Consider the following 20,656-nt stretch of genomic DNA (forward strand, 5'->3'; position numbering starts at 1 on the left):
AGGTCAGGCAGCACCCGAGGAACAGTAGAATTAATGTTTCAGGCAGTAGCTTATGCCCGAAATGTCGATTCTCCTGTTCCTCAGATGCTGCCTGACCTGCTGTGCTTTTTCACACTATGCCTCTCAAAATCTATTGAGGGTACAAGTGTAGGTTTTAGCACAGAATCACAGGATTATTGCAAAATGCTATTTAGTCCATTGTGTCTGCACTGATTCTTGATATGAGCAGCATGACTTAGTGCCATTCTCCTGACCTTTCCTCATACCCCTCCACAATATTTCTGTTTAAATAAACCGCTAATGTCCTCTTGAGTGACTTGATTGAACCTGCTTCTACCTCACTTCCAGGCAGAACATTCTTGACCCGAACCACCCATTGCACGAAAATGATTTTTGGTCATAATGCATTTATTTATTCGTGAATCACTGTAAATCATTGCCCGCTCATTCTTGATCCATTTTCTAGTGGAAACAATTTCTCCTTGTCAACACTGTTGTAGCCACATTACCACCCTTTATTCCATGAGCTATAACCTTTCTCACAAGTCTATTGTATGGCACTGCATTGAATGTCATTTGGTAATTCATCTACAAAAGATTGGAAACATTATCTTCATCAAATCGCTGCTGTTATCCAAACAACTCCAGCAAATCAATTAACCGTTCCTTTGATCCTTGAAGAAGCCCTTGTTCTCTCTCCCTAATGAATCTATATTTGCCCCTAATGTTATTAATTCTATTTCATATTGTGTTTTCTGGAGGTTTTCTCACTACTGATTGGTCTGTATTTGATGGGGTTTCCTATGTAATTTGTTTTGAACAATGGTGTAATGTGTAATGTTTGCAATTCTCCACCTGGCTTGTTGAAGAATTCTTCCAGAAGAGAATTCCCTCAGTGAGGTAGAGAAAAGATAGCCTATAAAATCTCTAGAACGCATCTGAGACTTGACATAAAAGACTGTGGATGTTTTGAGAACTTGAGTAATGTATAAATGTGGTGCAGAGCTTTCAGTTTGGTAAGACTTTAATTAGGAATACTCTTTAGTGTGTGCTGCCCTCTGAGTAATGTTTAGTTGAAGTTGATTTTGATTTGTCTGTTACAACAAAAATCTTGAAACATGAAATCTTGTCATGTGATCTTTTGACTTGAGAAATCCATAATTTTTAAAATGTTATCGGTCTGTAGAGCACTTGCATGTCATCCCTTCCTTAAAGCAGCTCCATGTTAAAATCAGGCTTTGAGTTCTTCAGTTTCAAATAACCTCCCTTCCCATTCCCTGATTCCCTTTCTAGTCCCTCCCTCTCCCTTCCATTCCTCTAGCTACCATTCTCCCTCCCTTCCCTTCCTTCTAGCTACCAACTGGATTCATTCCTCCCATTCGACCAACCAGGTTGTACCCTCAACCTGTGTTCACCTCACCACAACGCCCCTCCCCCTTTTATCGGCAGCTCCCCTTTCACTCATCCCCAGTCCTGAAGAAGGGTTACAGTCGAAACTCAACCTCCTGATGCTGCCTGGATTGCTGTGTTCTTCCAGCCTCCTGCTTGTCTACCTTAATGTTACAAAGCACAATGCATAATTTGCAATATTAATATCATGAATATTTCCTCTGGTATATGCCATTAGCCATATGAACATGTATTGTGACTGAAAATGTGTCCTCAATTTTGATAATGGGAAATCTCTTTAAAAGGAGAAATAATTTGCCAGAGGCAGAACTTTGGCAGATGATAGATTAACTATGTTTTGCTTTTTGAGTAAAGCATTCCTTAGATAACCGGATATCTGAAAGAGAGCAGCCTAAAGCATCCTAAAGCAGCCGTAATGTACAAATAAGGCTGGTGACTGAAGTGGAAAAGCTGCTGGCAGGTTTCATTCAATGCTCCAGTAAATGAGTTAAGGGTTATTTTTGAAACTGATAGCGTGCTGCCCTTTTGAGGACAAGAAAATGGGAGCACTGGTCTGGTTCTTTATCCTGGACACTTCCTTTTTACCACATTGATTTGCCACTGAAATGGTTCTGATCCCCAAAACTTCAAAACCAAAAGAAACCATTCTTTCAAGCAAGAATGAGAAACTACAGAGAATGACAGCTAACTCGAGTAATTAAATGGTATTGAAACATTTTGAAGATAGAGCATCAGAAAGTGAACAAAGTTGCTATTTTTGAATCTTGGTGAGAACATTGGGAAAAATCTGTCCTATATTGAACAGTGCTGTAAGACATCTATATATTCACTTGAATTGGCAGGAGAGAATCTGATGTCTTTTGAAATGGAAGCAGCACTTTTAAATTGCATTTCCCTTTCAGATGTTAAGCTGCTTTTGTAATTGCATTTCCCCCTCTGAGTCAGAACTTATTCATTTTGAGATTTGTGTAACTGAGTTGGGTTGATAATCTTATACATTCAAGAAGGAAAATTGCATTGTGCAATAAGGCCAGCTTAATCCTGGATTTCTGTTTAAGGAAAATGTAAAGGACTCCACAGCTCTATTTGACACAGAACAAAACAGTTGTCCTTGGCTAACATCTATCCATCAGTCAATTAGATTAAATGATAATTTATTTCACTTGCTGTTAGTGGAATCGCTGCTGTGCACAAATTAACTGCTGTGTTTCCAAATGTAACACTCCAAAATACATACATGATTGTGAAGTACTTTGGGCTACTGCATTTATGTGAAAGTTCCTAGATAAATGCCAGTTCTTTCTCTACTAAAATGTTGACAAGTTTTTGCAATGAGGTTGTGGAGTGGAATTTAAAGCAGCCACCTGTGGACTCAGAGCTGAGAGCGTTCCCCATGTTTTAAAAAATGCTCTTACGAAGCAAGTGATGATGGCAAGCTATTGTCAATTGCTCATCTGTAAATGCCTGGAGGGCATTAACAGTCATCCGCATGGTTATAGCTGGGTACACTTCATACCACTTAATATCCATTCCCAGGACTATGTTCATGAACATTCCCCTGCTGTCTCACACATCATAGTCTGAGAAAGATAAATGAGAACATAGATGACTTTTGCTTCTACCGTGAGCTTTGTATCACTAACATCTTTGTTTAGAACAGACCACTTCAATCTGGTCATCACTGATTGCCAGTTTCCCAGAATATCCAGATCTGTTTCAATGTAGGGAATGTCAGAAGCATGCATGATGGGATCAAAAATGCAGCAGGACCATCAGCAAAGAAAATGGTTCAGTTGAAAACAACGTAGGGGAGGTCATCACCCAGTGCAATGAGTTCTTGATGAGATGAGTGGATCATGAACTGGAGTTCAATTTCAGCGAGAACACGGCCGCCAAGGATGCTCCAGATATCACAGAAAGCCTTGCTGTCATGAAAAGAAGTGTATGTTGAACAGACAATGGGGGAGTTTAGCAAAGCTACTGACTTGCTTGTCATGGGCAAAGCTCCAGGTGCTGATGCTATAGAACCTGAACCCATTATACATGGGAAACCAACAGTCCTGCAGTATTTGCATTTAAGTCTCCGTCTTTGTGGAGGTAAGAGGTAGCACCCCACGCTATGTGTGATACAGAGGTCATGGGCCTGGGAAAGAACAACAGCAAACGCAGTGATTGGAACAACCATCTCGGCTTGTTTTTGTTCAAGCAGTTGCCTGTGTTCCTTTTGTCAGACTAAAAATCATTGCTGAATATCTTCACCAACTCTCAATATGGTTTCAGATCTGGAAGAGCTAGAGCTGATAGGATGTTTTCAGACTGGAAACTGCTGCAGGAGAAATACTGTGAACAAAGGATGCTGTAATATATTGCTTTCATCAATCTCACCAAAGCCTTTGACCATGTAAGCAGTGATAGGCTATTTAAACTACTGGAGAAAATTGGTTTCCCACCGAAACTACTCAAATGTGATCTCTTTCTTTAATAACAGAATGGTAAGGTCAACCATGACTGGGCAACATTGAAAGCATTAGGGACCCGTAGTTGAGTCCTAGTGCCCACATTCCTTGACATATTCGTCTCTTTGTTGCTGTCATGCATCTTTAGATTATGTACAGAGGTTATCTACTTAGCTACCAGAACTGATAGACAGCTGTTCAGCCATGTTTATTTGAGATTGAAGATGAAGATATGCCAAACCCTCTGCAGAGAGTTGCTTGACACAGATGATGTTACACCAGAATTCCATGCCAAGCACCTCATCAGCAAATGGACACACTTTCTCATACCTGTAATGACTTATGTGTGACCACCAGCATCAGGAAAATACATATGGAATGTTTTCATATTGTCATTTATTGATATTGGCGATGTGACTCTGGAGGCTAAAATAATACAAAGAACTGTGGATGCTGGAGATCTGAAACAAAAAACAACTTGCTGTAAAAACTCTTCCTTGTGAAATATAAAACAGAGTTAGTATTTCGTGTCTGAAAACTCTGCTTTCTTTACATAGATGCTACCAGACCTGCTGAGTTTCACCAGCAGTTTCTGACTCTGGAGGCTGTTGAGCTCTTTACATACCTAAGCTCTACAATCACCACCCATTCTGCCACATGCAGAAATCAGCACATGCATCACTAAAGCTGTTGTGTCCAATCTGCGTATTTGAGTGTGAAACACCAGAATCTCGGCTCAGTTGACCTAGCTATAAGTCTATTAAACCTGGATCCTGAGCATGCAGGAGTGTACCATCCACCTGGGAAATAATAAATACTTGTAGGTTACCAAAAGCGCTTCTGTAATTATGTAATATGCTATCAATGTGAATCAATTTATTCATGTAGCACATTCTGTCCTTTGCATCATTCATTGTGCTACATAGCAATAAAGTTGAATCAGACAATGAACTTTTAGTGTGAAAAACAAGCCTCCATTTATTGTTGGAAATTGGAACAGGCAGGTTGTAGCATAGTGCAATTTTACACAGTGCAGCTAGACTGTGCAGCTGTTGGAGGACCGAACTTTAATCCATGAAAGATTAGTAACCGTAGGATGTAGCTGGTCAGCTCATAAGCACAATGTTAAACTTGGACTTGTCAGTTAGGAGAAAATGAAGTCTGCAGATACTGGAGATCAGATTCAAAGATGTGGTGCTGGAAAAGCACAGCAGGTCAAGCAGCATCCTGATGAAGAGCTTATGCTTGGAAATGTTGACTCTCCTGCCCCTCGGATGCTGCCTGACCACCTGTGCTTTTGCAGCACCAACTCTTCGACTTGGACTTGTCAATTACAATACAAACTTTAATCTAGCACATTCTGGCTGTGGTAATGTTTTATATATAAATTTGATAAACTTATAAATGATAAAGAAAATACAGGATAATGTGATGCATGATGTGTTACTACATTTATTTTTTTTAAAGCATGTACGAGAATAATTGGTTTTCATCTTGAGAGAAACTTAGGCATAGATGTAAGCCATTCAGATCTTCAGCCTGTTGTACCATTTTATTAGGTTACAGCCAATTTGTAACTACCGCCAATAATTTTAACAAAACAAACTATTGATTTTTGTCTCAATTTTCAATTGACCTAGCATCCAAAACCTTCTGAAGGTGAGAGTGTCACTTTTACATTACCATTTGTGATAAAAATGCTTTCTGATTGCACTCTGAGCTAACCTAGCTCCATTAATTGTTCTGACTTTCTCTATCAGAATCAAAGTAGTTTTTCTGCATCTATTCCATCAAATCCCTTTTCACTTTAGACAAGACCTTCTAAACTCAAAGAAACACAGAATAAGTTTTTGCATCCTGTGCTCATATTCACAACTTTAAACTCTGGTATCATTTTGGTGAATCTATTCTATCCACTTGGAGCCAATTTATTCTTTGATGTCCATAATTTAATGTGGTACTCCAGATCAGTTATATACCACTGAAATACCACATCTTCACATTTGTTTTGTAACCACCATGAAGTTTTGAACTATTTTAACATTTTTTGTAATAAAAACAAGTGCTTTCAAAGCTCAACATGTCAGATAGCATCTGTGGAGACAGAGTTAATGTTTTGAGTTCAAAATAACAGGTATTTTGTACTTATGCACTGAGTTATTACCTATTTGTGTATGTAGATGAAGAGAAATGTTCCCATTGGAATTCTCTTCTCCAGAGAACAGTGACATCTGGGTGGTTGAACAAATTCAAGGCTGAGCCAGACAGATTTCTGATCGACATGGATGTCAAGGGTTATGCAGGACAGACTCGAAGGTGGAGTTGACATCACTGTCAGATCAGCCATGATCTTATTGAATGGCAGAACAGGCTCGAGGGACTGATTGTCCTACTCTAGTTTCAAATCCTGTGTCTTTGTCGATACATATCTTTTTGCTCCCTTCATACTTCAAATTAATGCTTTATATGATACTTATGATGGAAGGCTGTGCATCACTGCTCAAAGCCTTTCATAATCAAGTGAAAAAGATAAGAATTGGCAAATGACATGGAAATACTAACAGTTAGACAATCTGAAGGTACAATGCAAAAACACATTGCATTGACCTTACAAATAAAGATGGAATGTGTTTTTCTTTCTAATGAGAAACAGGTTATTAAACCTTACTTTTTTTTCTTTCATTGCAGAATGTCCCTCCAGATCTCTCCATCTGTACATTTGTACTGGAGCAATCCCTCTCTGTTCGGGCTCTTCAAGAGATGCTGGCAAACAACGAGGAAAAGGCAGAAGGGGCAAGTAATCAAAATAATTATGGCACATTTAATGAACAGAAGATTTTCCCTCACAAGGTTTTTTGATAACCTATTTTTCCTAACCAGCCTTTCAGAGATATTATTGCACCCCTCTGGAGCAGGCTGGACTTGAACCTGGGTCTCTCAGTCTGGGGGTTGGGACACTATCACCATACCACAAGACCTCCACAAGGTTTCTTGATATTTGCAAATGTTAATCTGGGTCAGCTGCACACTACGTAAATTGCTTCTTTGTTGAGGCAGTGGGAAGAGCTGCAGAAAAAGAGAAAACAATTCTGTTCACTTCAAGATGAGTTAATTTCCGAAAATCTGGCATGTTGTCGACTTTTAGTTCCTGGAGCATTCTAATCCTTATTGTTTGTCCCCAAGTGAAGCTGTAGGTTTTCTGTCACTTTCATGACATGGTGTGGATGTTATTGCTGGAGCTTTCAGGAAATCGTACATTAATCTGATAATTTCTGGTTTCACTGTTCATAAATGCCTTACTGTCAATTTAACTATTATAAGCAACGACTAACTAAGTTAAACTAGTTGTTTGTTCATCTTGCTTTCCCAAGTTCTGGCTGCAGATACAGGAAATCTGAAATAAAAATAAAAAATGTTGGAAACTCCAGCAGCATTTGTGGAAAGAGAAACGTAGATATACAGTAATGTTCCACAACTGGTGCAAAATTATAAACATTGGCAAATGCAACAACACACTGCAGTTCACCATCTACAGGCATCTGACCCAGGCGTCAAGAGTGGTCATGTTCTGCATTCTAATAGAGATGTCTGATCAGAATATCCAGTCTGATATGTTTAATTCAAGTCTGATGCAACAGTCTTCAGTGAAGAATTTATTATATTTGGTACAGAAACAATACCTATTGTTATTATAAGTCAGTTGAGTTGACACTAATACGACGTAGAGGCGCCAGTCTTGGACTGGAGTGGACAAGGTCAGAAGTCATATGACACCAGGTCATTGAGATTTATTTGAAATCACAAGCTTTTGAAGTGCTGCTCCTTTTTCAGGTGAAGTGACTTTTAAATAAACCAGTTGGACTGTAATCTGGTATTGTGTGACTTCTGGCATTAACGTGGCAGTGTGCATTTGAGAAATACCAAAATATTAATCATAGTTACCTTTCTCTTGGAAAAGAATACTTTGAATACTGGCAGGGAAATTTGCTAGAGCTGCTCGGGAGGGTTTAAACTAGTAAGGTGGGGGGGGGGGGGGGGGCAGAGGGGGAGGGGGGGATCCAGGGAGATAGTGAGGAAAGATTTCAATCTGAGACTGGTACAGTTGAGAACAAAGGCGAGTCAAACAGTCAGGGCAGGCAGAGAACAAGGTAGGACTGATAAATTAAACTGCATTTATTTCAATGCAAGAGGCCGAACAGAGAAGGCAGATGAACTCAGGGCATGGTTAGGAACATGGGACTGGGATATCATCGCAATACAGAAACATGGCTCAGGGATGGACAGGACTGGCAGTTTAATGTTCCAGGATACAAATGCTACAGGCAGGACACAAAGGGAGGCAAGAGAGGAGGGGTAGTGGCGTTTTTGTTAAGGGATGGCATTACAGCTGTACTGAGGGAGGATATTCCCGGAAATACATCCAGGGAAGTTATTTGTGTGGAACTGAGAAATAAGAAAGGGATGATAACTTTATAGGGATTGTATTATAGACCTCCTAACAGTCAGAGGGAAATTGAGAAGCAAATTTGTAAGGCGATCTCAGTTATTTGTAAGAATAATAGGATGGTTATGTTAACTTTCCAAACATAAACTGGTTCTGCCATTGTGTTAAGGGTTTAGATGGAGAGGAATTTGTTAAGTGTGTATAAGACAATTTTCCGATTCAGTATGTGGATGTACCTACTAGAGAAAGTGCAAAACTTAGAGTCATAGAGTCATAGAGATGTACAGCATGGAAACAGACCCTTCAGTCCAACCCGTCCATGCCGACCAGGTATCCAAACCCAATCTAGTCCCACCTGCCAGCACCCGGCCCATATCCCTCCAAACCCATCCTATTCATATGCCCATCCAAATGCCTTTTAAATGTTGCAATTGTACCAGCCTCCACCACATCCTCTGGCAGTTCATTCCATACACGTACCACCCTCTGCATAAAAAAGTTGCCCCTTAGGTCTCTTTTATATCTTTCCCCTCTCACCCTAAACCTATGCCCTCTAGTTCTGGACTGGTCTATAGTTCCCTGGCTTGTCTTTACCGCCCTTCTTAAACAGTGGCACCACGTTTGCCAACCTCCAGTCTTCCGGCACCTCACCTGTGACTATCGGTGATACAAATATCTCAGCAAGAGGCCCAGTAATCACTTCTCTAGCTTCTCACAGCGTTCTCACACCTGATCATATCATGGGGAGTTATCCACTTCTAACCGTTTCAAGGCATCCAGCACTTCCTCCTCTGTAATCTGGACATTTTGCAAGATGTCACCATCTATTTCCCTACAGTCTAGATCTTCCATATCGTTTTCCACAGTAAATACTGATGCAAAATATTCATTTAATATCTCCCCCATTTTCTGTGGCTCCACACAAAGGCTGCCTTGCTGGTCTTTGAGGGGCCCTATTCTCTCCCTAGTTGCCCTTTTGTCCTTAATGTCTTTGTAAAAACCCTTTGGATTCTCCATAATTCTATTTGCCAAAGCTAATGTCCTCGCTTTGCCCTGCTGATTTCCCTCTTAAGTATACTCTTACTTTCTTTCCCAATCTTCTAAGGATTGGAGGTGTAGTGGACAGCGAAGAGGGTTACCTCAGATTACAATGGGATCTTGATCAGATGGACCAATGGGCTGAGAAGTGGCAGATGGAGTTAAATTTAGATAAATATGAGGTGCTGCATTTTGGGAAAGCAAATCTTAGCTGAACTTATGCACTTAATGGTAAGGGCCTGGGGAGTGTTGCTGAACAAAGAGACCTTGGAGTGCAGGTTCATAGCTCCTTGAAAGTGGAGTCGAAGGTAGTTAGGATAGTGAAGAAGGCGTTTGGTGTGCTTTCCTATAATGGTCAGAGTATTGAGTATAGGAGTTGGGAAGCCATTTTGCGGCTGTACAGGACATTGGCTTGGACACTGTTGGAATATTGCGATCAATTCTGTTCTCCTTTCTATAGGTAAGATGTTGTGAAACTTGAAAGGGTTCAGAAAATATTTACAAGGATGTTGCCAGGGTTGGAGGATTTGAGCTATAAGGAGAGGTTGAATAGACTGGGGCTGTTTTCCTGGAGCATCAGACAGTGAGGAGTGATCTTATAGAGGCTTATAAAATCACGAGGGGCATGAATAGGACAAATAGACAAAGCCTTCTCCCTGCAATGGCAGAGTCCAGAACTAGAGGGCATAAGTTTAGGTGGAGACGGGAATGATATAAAAGAGACCCAAGGGCAACTTTTTCACACAGAGGGTGTTACCTTATGAAATGAGCTGCCAGAGGAAGTGGTGGAGGCTGGTACAATTGCAACATTTGAAAGGCATGGATGTATATGAATAGGAAGGGTTTGAAGGATATGTGCCGGGTCCTGACAGGTGGGACTAGATTGGGTTGGGATTTCTGGTCGGCATGGACAGGTTGGACCGAAGGGGCTGTTTCTGTGCTGTACATCTCTGTGACTCTTGCGCCATGAGTATTTTCTTCCACGTTGTCTGCTCCTGTAAATAACATTGTTTTATTGTCAATAGAAATAAACATCCTATCTGAGTATAAGTAAGGGTTGCAAGTTCCAAGCTACTTTCAGGAGTAAAGTAATCATACTACTTTGTGCACCTGTGGGACATTCCAATTCTTACTATTATTACTAATGTTGATAATGATGTGTTTACAATCTAAACTTCTCATCCTAAATGCTGCTGTTTCATTTTCTTTTTCTGCATCGTGTTTTGTTCATTTGATAGACTTTGCTTTCATACACTGCAATGCTAAATGTATTCTGTAACCAATCATAATGGATCATCACCTGATATTTATGTTCATTGTTACATGTTGTCAGGTTTTCTCAGATCACCTGAATGATTTGATTAGCTACGTTTTCTGGTTTAGTTTCCTTTTGGTACAATTGCAACATTTAAAAGCTATTTGGATGGGTATATGAATAGGAAGGGTTTGGAGGGATATGGGCTGGGTGCTGGCAGATGGGACTAGATTGGGTTGAGATATCTGGTCGGCATGGACGGGTTGGATCAAAGGGTCTGTTTTTTGTGTTGTACATCTCTATAACTCGATGACTATGACTCAGAATGATATATTGACTTCAGTAGATTTATATTATTGTACAAGCACTTATGGTATAGATACTATTATGCTGTTTGATATTTGGAGGCATTAACTCATTGGTACTTAAATGCCAAATGAAAGATGACATTAATTCTCTCTACGATAATGTCACAACCTGTAATTTCCAGACTGTATCTTTTAAAACTATTAGTTCAGAGCTTATCATTTAGGTGCCAAGCAGATGAGTATTTAATGTGTTCAGCTGACAATTTTCAAATTTTCAACTGAGGTCCATTCATGCTGCTGTACTTTGGGTACTGTGGGTCAGTAGATAGCACTTTTGTCTTTGATCTAGAAGGTTTGAAGGTCAGAGACTTGAGCACGGCAGATCCAGTTTGCTCCTCTTTGCAATATTAATGGAGAGCTGTAATGTTGGAAGTGCCAACTTTTGTATGAAATGTTGAATTATCAAATCATATGCTACTATTCAGAGAAGAGGCATTCCTCCATCCTCTTAATTCATTTATTTCTTAAGTATTTAATTCTTTGATTTCTTAAGCAAAATTACAAAAAGGGATTTACTGGTCATGTTTCACATTGCTGTTTGTGAAATCTTACTGTGCACAAATTAGCTGCTTGTTTCTCCTACATTATATCAGTTATAGTGTTTTTCTAATGTACTTCATTTGCTGTAAAGCACTTCAGAATATCATGACAGTGGGAAAGACTGTTAATCCGCACTGTTCCTTACTTCCGTTTGTTCAAGGTAATGCATGATATTTTAACAATTTTGATCCTTTGGGGCATTGAAGTAGCTCAAAGTAGATTTTTAATCAGCCTGCAAAATCCTTGCAACACTACATCATTTTCCAAAGGAGAAAAACTGTGAAGATGTACGCAGCAAGAGGTGGGGAAGCACATCCCTTTCCATTTGAGCTTTATGAATTAATATGAAATGACCCTGTCTGGATACAGTTTCGATCTCAGTGGTAATTTGTTGTCCAGATTTGACTGGAACCATCAATTTAATTCAGAGGTGGAATTTCTGATTTCATTTACTCTAACTGAGCAGAACACCCAATTGTTGCACATTGCTTAGATAAAAGCCACAGATTAAAACATAGTCAGCTGTTCAAGTTTTGAAACCATGATCAATTGACCTGAAGTGCCTTAAGATGTCCTAAGGTCATTGAAGTTACAAAATAAATGAAAATCCTTTTATTTTTGGTTAAACAAATATAACCGGAAATAAAAGGATGGCAGCAATGAAGCAACCTCAAAGCTGTGGGATTGTCCATAACTGTTTTACTAATGTTTTTTATACAAGTAAGCCTGTTATTCTCACCTGGACTTGTCTTTATGAGTTAAAAAAGGTAAAAACAATGACTGCAGATGCTGGAAACCAGATTCTGGATCAATGGTGCTGGAAGAGCACAGCAGTTCAGGCAGTATCCAAGGAGCTTCAGCAAAATCGACGTTTCGGGCAAAAGCCCTTCATCAGACTCTAGTCTTAAACCAAATTTTAAGACTCTTATCTCCCCTCTGAGGCAGGTTGCAAAACAGTCATTTGCATCAAACTATTGCTATAGCTCTGATATTCATAGGAAGGCGGCAAGAAGATGTGAGTGACATTTAGTAGCCAGGACAATTATAAACACAGAATTGCGAAGGTGCTCCTGAAATTAAGAGGACTTCTATTGATTTTTCTTTTCTTTCAGTTTTTTAGCTTAGCAGTTGACCAGATTTAGAGCTTGTCAAGTGGAAGGCATGTGGTAGAAGGCTGCATGATAGGAACCAGAAAGGAGGGGTGGTGTGGGAGATCACAAAGCAGTTTCAGATTGGTGGTGGTGATGGTTGTGGGGGCAAGATAGCAAGAGATAAGCTTTGGAGGGAGCACCCATTCCTTCAGGCCCACAAGCAATTCACTTCTCCACTGGATTCAGCAGGATTCCTGAGCTGTCTGAGATCACAGCTGTGAAATTTACGAGTTGTGTAAAATCTGAGGTACACATTCTCAGGGTAATGTTATAATTTCTGACCTGACTTTTGGAAACAGTTTACATTTCCACTCTGCAACCTGCCCCAACTAAGCCAGAAATAGTCACATTTGCAACAGGCTTGGATCAGGTTTCACATTTTTTGGCAATTAAACTCCACCTGACTCATTTTTCATATATCCTTGGTGTTGTTGGGAGGTGGGAGGAAGAAAGGGGAGAGTATGGGAGTGGGGGTAAATTTTTTTGTCAATAAATAAATACAAACTGGGCCTTGAAGAAAGCCTATCCAGCGCATTCACCGCTTCTCATGAGTATTTGGGGACTGTTCCAAATGTAGGTATTGCTTGTTAAGCAATAGCCTGACATACTTGTACTCACTGTATCATATCAATCAACTTCCCTGGGGATGTGATGCCCCCCTAGTTAGTCAGCCTTTCCAAACGTAGAGGTACACTGTTAACAATCAGGTGGGAGTCACCCTAGGAGGGTAAAACATTGACTGCATATGATCTCTAACCTCCTGGCCCAATATACCTCTCACTTCCTCATCCCCAACTAGACAAGTGACCAAAATACCATATAGGAGCGCTGTGAGGCATATTGTAAAGTGATGAGCTAACCTGGTGATGCTGAATAGAGCAGGTCAAAACTCTGTAGTCCTGACATTTTCAGTTGTTATTGGTTAATGTTAATTAATAGACAAATAAGTAACTAACAGGAAGAAGTATTTACAAAAGTGTTGTCATCCACAATTGTCATCCACATCGCAACTGAATGTAAAGGTAAGACTGAACCATTAATGCTGACTCCCCTGTCATCAACATCCTGTGGGATACCATTGACCAGAAATTCAGCTTAGCCAGCCATGACTACTAGGTCAGGTCCAAATCTGGGTATTCTACAATGAGTTACTCGTCCATCCCCCTGAAGTATCTCCACCAGCTGCAAAGTTAATGGTATTGAGGAATAGTCTCAACTTGTCTCAATGAATGCACCTGCAATAACAATCAACAAGGTCTGCTTTATTACTATTCCATCCACTGCTAAAAACATCAACTCCCTCCAGCACCAATGTACTTTAGTTGCACTATGCACAATGTGTCGGATGTTCTGCAATAAATGTTGCCAAGTAAACCTCGTGTAAATAATCCGCCTACAAGAGCAGTTTAGAGACTATGAATTTTGTGGCAAGTCAGCCATCTCTTGACTATCCATTAACTCACTCCCTCTACCACTGAGGCCAATAGCAGCAGTGTGTACCATCTACATGATGCACTGAAGAAATTCAGCAAGGTTCCTTAGGTACCATTTTCCAAGCTCCTGATAGCTACCATCTATAAGACAAGGCTAGCAGATATGTAGGAACACTATGAACTACAGGTTCCACTCCAAGTCATGTACCATCCTGTCTTGGATATATGTCATTGTTATTAGATCAAAATCCTTGAATTCCCTCCCTAACTTTATTATGGGTATATCCGACACACAAATGACTTCAAGAAGTCAGCTCACCACCCTCTTCTCAAGGGAAATTAAAGATGGGAAATAAATGCCAGTCCAATCAGTGAAGCTCATGCTCCATGACTGAATACAATTAAAAAAGTCAGACCTACCAAGGAGTATGAACATAGCAAGTCACATACTAAATTAATCAAAACTGTCAGTTTGGTAAAATGGACATATAGGGAGTGTGCAAATTATGATTCTAAAAATATATATGCTACAGGTATCATTGTATGAAACTGCACTGTGGCAGAATTTACTGCATAGCCTTGAATCAGCAGGAATACTGGGCCGAACATTAGCTTTGAGGTGGGGAGGGAGTTGGAGTGGGAGTGGGGTGTATGGGATTGATTTGAGGTTAGATACCGAAAAAAATGGACTTATTGAATATCCTGCAGATTTTCATTTTAGCATGGGTGCACAAACCGCCTGGTCACCTGTGGTTGAAAATAGAATTACTATTAAAAGTAATAGTTAAGGCACAGTTTCACTAAAATTTTTAAATAATCATTCCCCCTGCCTGTGAACAGATTGCTTGCCACACTTTGTCCAAAGATACAAATGCTTTCTTCCTTCTTTAAAATAATTGATAGGCAACTCAGAGCAGAGCAATGCTCCCAGGGGGTCCACCGTCTGCAGTATGAATGACAAATCAAGTGTGTTATTGAAGAACAGTCTACAGTGGCAGCTCATTGGAAATCTAAACATGTTTGTAATCTTCACAGAGAAAAATGGGAAAGAAAGGGGGTAGCAAGGAAACCAAAATATATTTTTGCTTATATTTCAATTGTTTATAAATTTTATAACTGCTCCAATGTATTAATATAATGGGATATCACTTTGTTGCAAAAGCCATTTTTGATAAGCTATTATGTTTGAAAACTGATTAAAAATTAGATTGAATCTGGATAAATCTTATGCTCCAAATGTACTGAATCCATGTCCATCACATGTAACTTGTTCACTGGCTACTTACTGGTTTAATGCTACTCCAATAAAGGAGACTTAAAATACTTGGAAGTCTCACAGACTATGCTTTAACGGTAAATTATGCTGAATTTATTTTTCTAATCTTCAAGGATAAATGTCCTGAAAGTTGCGTGACAGTTCAAACAAACTCTGACAGTAACTTTGCAGGAATGGCTGAGAGCTCCACAAGGTTCGATATTGGCTCCTGGTCTGATACATACCTTTGGTGTGGACCTGTTTGGGAGTGGAGCATCTCCCTGTATCAAGTAAGGCCGTGAACTTGAAAAGGACATAATTAATGCAGAGTGGGGATTCCAATTTCCTTGGTACTAAAAGGATCTTAAAACTGATGAGTCAAGTAGCAAGAGATGTTTTGGGTTCCTGACAGTGCAAAGTGAGTCTCACATTGCAGGGGTTGGAGTGATCTTGGTGACGCTTGGAGATGTTGGGAGGGTTGGCTGGAACGTCAATGAAGAAGTAAAGGCCCCATTTTCTTACAGTAGCATCGTTAGCACGGGAATAAATGTAGTAGGGGGATCTGACCCAATTTCCTCACCCTCTATCCGGCCTCCAGGACTGTAATATATGGCTGCACAGGAAATCCGTGTCCCCATTGTGGAGGTGCTCTATCAGGATCGCATAATAAGGAGACCTCCAACTGGTCAGATGAGTGGTGGGACGGTACAGTTGTAGCGTAACTATGCCCCCTCCCTCACAGAAACATCTGAGGGACAGGATGTGGTGGCAGCCATTTTCAACACCTATCCCATAAGATATAGGAGTAGAAGTAAGCCCATTTGGCCCTTTGACTCCAGTCCACCATTCAATTTTGACTGATGGGCATTTCAACTCCACTTACCCGCACTCTCCCCCTAGCCCTTAATTCCTTGCAAGATCAAAACTTTATTAATCTCTGCCTTGAAGATACTTAATGTCCCGGCCTCCACTGCACTCCATGGCAATGAATTCCACAGGCCCACCACTCTCTGGCTGATGAAGTGTCCCCTCATTTCCGTTCTAAATTGACCCCCTATGGCTGTGTCCATGGATCCTAGTGTTTGTGACTAACGGAAACAAATTCCCAGCATTCACCCTTTCTAAGCCATGCATTATCTTGTAAGTTTGTATTAGATCTCCCCTCAACCTTCTAGCCTCTAATGAATACAATCCCAGGATCCTCAGCTGTTCATCATATGTTAGGCCTACCATTCCATGGATCATCCATGTGAATCTCTGCTGGACACGCTCCAGTGCCAGTTTGTCCTTCCTGAGGTGTGGGGACCAAAACTGGACACAATATTCTAAATGGGCCTAACCAGAGCATTATAAAGTCTCAGCAGCACATCGCTACTTCTATATTCCAATCCTCTTGAGATAAATGATAACATTACATTTGCTTTCTTAACTACAGACTCAACCTGCAAGTCAACCTTTCGAGAATCCTGGACTAGCACTCCCAGATCCCTTTGTACTTTGGCTTTATGAATTTTCTCACCGTTTAGAAAATAGTCCATTCCTGTATTCTTTTTTCCAAAGTGCAAGACCTCATTTTCTCATGTTGAATTTCATCAGCCATTTCCTGGACCACTCTCCTAAACTGTCTAAATCTTTCTGCAGCCTCCCCACCTCCTCAGTATTACCTGCTTGTCCGCCTCACGTCGTATCATCGGTGAACTTTACCAGAAAGCCCCCAGTTCCCTTCATCCAGATCATTAATATATAAAGTGAACAGCTGCGACCCCAACACTGAACCCTGCGGGACACCACTAGTCACTAGCTGCCATTCCGAAAAAGAACCTTTTATCCCAAATCTCTGTTTTCTGTCAGACAGTCAATCCTCAATCCATGCCAGTAGCTCACCTCGAACACCATGGGCCCTCACCTTACTCAGCAGCCTCCCCTGAGCACTTTATCAAAGGCCTTTTGGAAGTCTAGTGGTAGCTCCTCATGCAGCGAGCAGGCTCAGACCCTTATTGTTAGTGCGCCTCAAATATTCACAGTCTGTGTATGGTAGCTTTCCCCATCAAACTCATGAGCTTAATTGAATAAGACCATAGCAGAGAAATACTAGAAATTATTTAACTGAAATTTGTATATATTAATTAACTCGGTAGAGATGGCTGGTCAGGTGATGTGCTGTAGCTGTATGATGTGGGAGCTGGCTGATCCCATTGTGAACGGTTGTAACCACATCTGCAGCAAGTGTTGGTTGTTGGAATTGATGATCTGAAATCTGAGCTTCAAACACTGCAGCACATCCGGGAGGGGGAGAGTTACCTGGATGCTTTGTTTCAGGAGGCAGTCACACCTGGGAGATGATGTAATTCAAATTCAGTTAGTGATCAGGGACAACAGGGTGTGATTGCAAGTGAGGCAGGTAGGGAGATCCTGAGTTCAGGAGTAGAGGAACCTCAGCTTTTGACTTTATCCAATAGGTATGAGATTCTTGTTCCCTGTGTGGATGAGGAAAAGGGCTGTGGGGAGGATGAGCCAACTGACCATGGCACCATGATGCAGAAGGCCATTCAAAAGGGGAGAGCAAAAAGACAAGTGGTAGTTATAGGGGATTCTATAATTAGGAGGATAGATAGTACCCTTTGCAAGCCAGATCTGGAGTCCCGCATGGAGCATTGCCTGCCTGGTGCCAGGCTGCAGGACACCTCTGACCGTCTTGAAAGGATATTGGAGCGGGAGGGGGAGGATTCGGTTGGTGTAACAACATAGACAAGGGTAGGATGGAGGACCTGTTGGGGATTATCGAGCACGAGGAATGAAATTAAGGAACAGATCCTCAAGGGTCATAATCTCCTGATTACTGCCCGAGCCACGTGCAAATTGGTTTAGGGACAAGAAAATTAGGGAAGTAAACACATGGCTAAGGGAATGGTGTGGGAAAGAGGGGTTCCATTTCATGGGGCATTGGCATCAGTTTTGGAACCGGGAGCATCTGTACCGATGAGATGGTCTCCACCTGAACCGATCTGGAACCAGTGTTCTAGCGAAAAGGGTAAATAGGGTGGTCACTAGACTTTAAACTTGTGAGTTGGGGGGAAGGGAAAAGGAAAACAACAGGAAGTATGGTGATAAATAAAAAGGCAAGCAGCAGGTTAGCATGTGTGCAGGAGGGTTTAAGTTCAAGGCAGACTGTGAAAGAAGGCCGACTATGATGGGCGGCACGGTGGCACAGTGATTAGCACTGCTGCCTCACAGCGCCAGAGACCCAGGTTCAATTCCAGCCTCAGGCGACTCTCTGTGTGGAGTTTGCACATTCTCCCTGTGTCTGCGTGGCTTTCCTCCGGGTGCTCCGGTTTCCTCCCACAGTCCAAAAATGTGCAGGTTAGGTGAATTGGCCCTGCTAAATTGCCCCTAGTGTTAGGTGAAGGGGTTAAATGTAGGGGAATGGGTTTGGGTGGGTTGCGCTTTGGTGGGTCGGTGTGGACTTGTTGGGCTGAAGCGCCTGTTTCCACACTGTAAGTAATCTAAGCAAAAAGGAAGGATAACTCAGGAGATATTAGAGATGTTGTGAATCACGACGGTAATAAAGCTAGCATTCTTACTAGTAAGATAGCTCACAGCATTCATTACAAGGTTGATGAGTTAGTGGCACAAATCATCGTGAATGAATATTATTTGATAGCCATCATGGAGGCATGGTTACAGAATGGTCAATACTGCGAGTTAAATATCCAGGGTTATCAGACTATTTGGAAGGATAGTCAGGAATATAAGGAAGCTGATGTAGCTCTGATATTCAAGGACAACATCAGGACAGTGCTGAGAGATGATATAGGTTCTATGGAGCATGAGGTTGAATCCATTTGGGTGGAAATTAGGAATTCCAAGAAGAAAAAGTCATTGAAAGGTATAGTCTATAGGCCACCAAATAATAACATCACATTGGAGTGGGCAATAAGCAAGGAAATAACTATTGCCTGCAAGAATGGTATGGCTATTATCATGGGGGTGGGGCGTGGTTTAATCTACATGTCAATTGGTTGAACCAGCTTGTTCAGGGTAGCCTTGAGGAGGAGTTTGTTGAGTGTATTCGTGATAGTTTTTTTGAACAGCATGTAATAGAACCGATGAGAGAGCAAGCTATCCGTGATCTGGTCTTGTGTAATGAGACAGGAATAATTAATGACCTCATAGTCATGGATCCTCTTGGCAGGAGTGATCACAGTATGGTTGAATTTAGAATACAGATGGAGAATGTGAAGATAAAATCCAATACCAGAGTCCTGTGCTTGAATAAAGGGGACTATGATAGAATGAGGAAGGACCTGGCAAAAGTAGACTGGAAACAGAGACTTTCGGGTGCAACAGTTGACCAGCAGTGGAGGACCTTCAAAGAAATATTGGACAGTATTCAGCAAAAGTATATTCCAGTGAGAAGGAAAGACTGTAAGAGGAGAGGTAATGTGCCGTGGGAACAAGGAAATAAGGGAGGCTATCAAAGTGAAAGATAAGGTATACAAAGTGTGCCAAAAACAGCAGGAATCTAGAAAATTGAGAAAACGTTAAAAGTCAACAGAAAGCCACAAAAAGAGCTATGATGAAAAGTATGAGAAAAAAAAAACCTAGCACAGAATATAAAGAAAGATAGCAAAAGTTTCTATAAATATATAAAATGAAGAAGAGTGGCTAAAGTAAATGTTGGTACTTTAGAGGATTAGAAGGGGCAGTTAGTTATGGGATATGATGAAAAGGCTGAGGCATTGGACAAGTACTTTGCATCAGTCTTCACAGTAGAGGATACTAATAACGTGCCAGTAAGTGACGGAGAGACAGAGGTTGGTGAGGACCTGGAAAGAATTATTATTGCTGAAGACGTAGTGTTGGGTAAGCAAATGGAGCTAAGGATAGATAAGTCTCCTGGCTCTGATGGAATGCATCCCAGGTACTAAAAGAGATAGCTGGAGAAATGGCAGGTGGACTGGAGGTAATTTTCCGAAATTCACTGGACTCTGGGGCAGTCCCAGTGGATTGGAAAACAGCAAATGTGACACCACTATTTAAAAAGGGAAATAGACAAAAGACGGGGAATTATAGACTAATGAGCTTTACCTCTGTAATGGGGAAGATGCTTGAGTCTATTATCAAGGAAGAAAAAGCAGGGCATCTCGAATGAAATTGTCCGATTGTATAGACACAGCATGGATTCATGAAGGGCATGCTTCACAAAATGGTGAAGTTGATGTGCTGGAAATTTTGGAAAACATTAAGATTGATAAGTCCCCAGGGCCAGACCAGATTTATCCTAGGCTGCTCCAGGAAGCGAGAAA

At 41.0% G+C, this 20,656-nt stretch overlaps 1 protein-coding gene across 1 annotated transcript in view; it reads left to right on the forward strand.

Annotated features, from left to right (window-relative positions):
* The window catches only part of ryr2a (ryanodine receptor 2a (cardiac)), a 769,474-nt gene that overhangs the window by 259,235 nt on the left and 489,583 nt on the right, over positions 1-20,656 (forward strand). Inside the window, exon 3 of the mRNA XM_087991236.1 lies at positions 6,555-6,663. Within this exon, the coding sequence (XP_087847362.1) occupies positions 6,555-6,663 (109 nt within the window). The remainder of the gene's footprint in view (positions 1-6,554; positions 6,664-20,656) is intronic.

This window comes from Chiloscyllium plagiosum, unplaced genomic scaffold (genome assembly GCF_037043375.1).
Source record: "Chiloscyllium plagiosum isolate Xiang-an unplaced genomic scaffold, Cpla_swu_hap1 HiC_scaffold_10, whole genome shotgun sequence".
NCBI lineage: Eukaryota > Metazoa > Chordata > Chondrichthyes > Orectolobiformes > Hemiscylliidae > Chiloscyllium > Chiloscyllium plagiosum.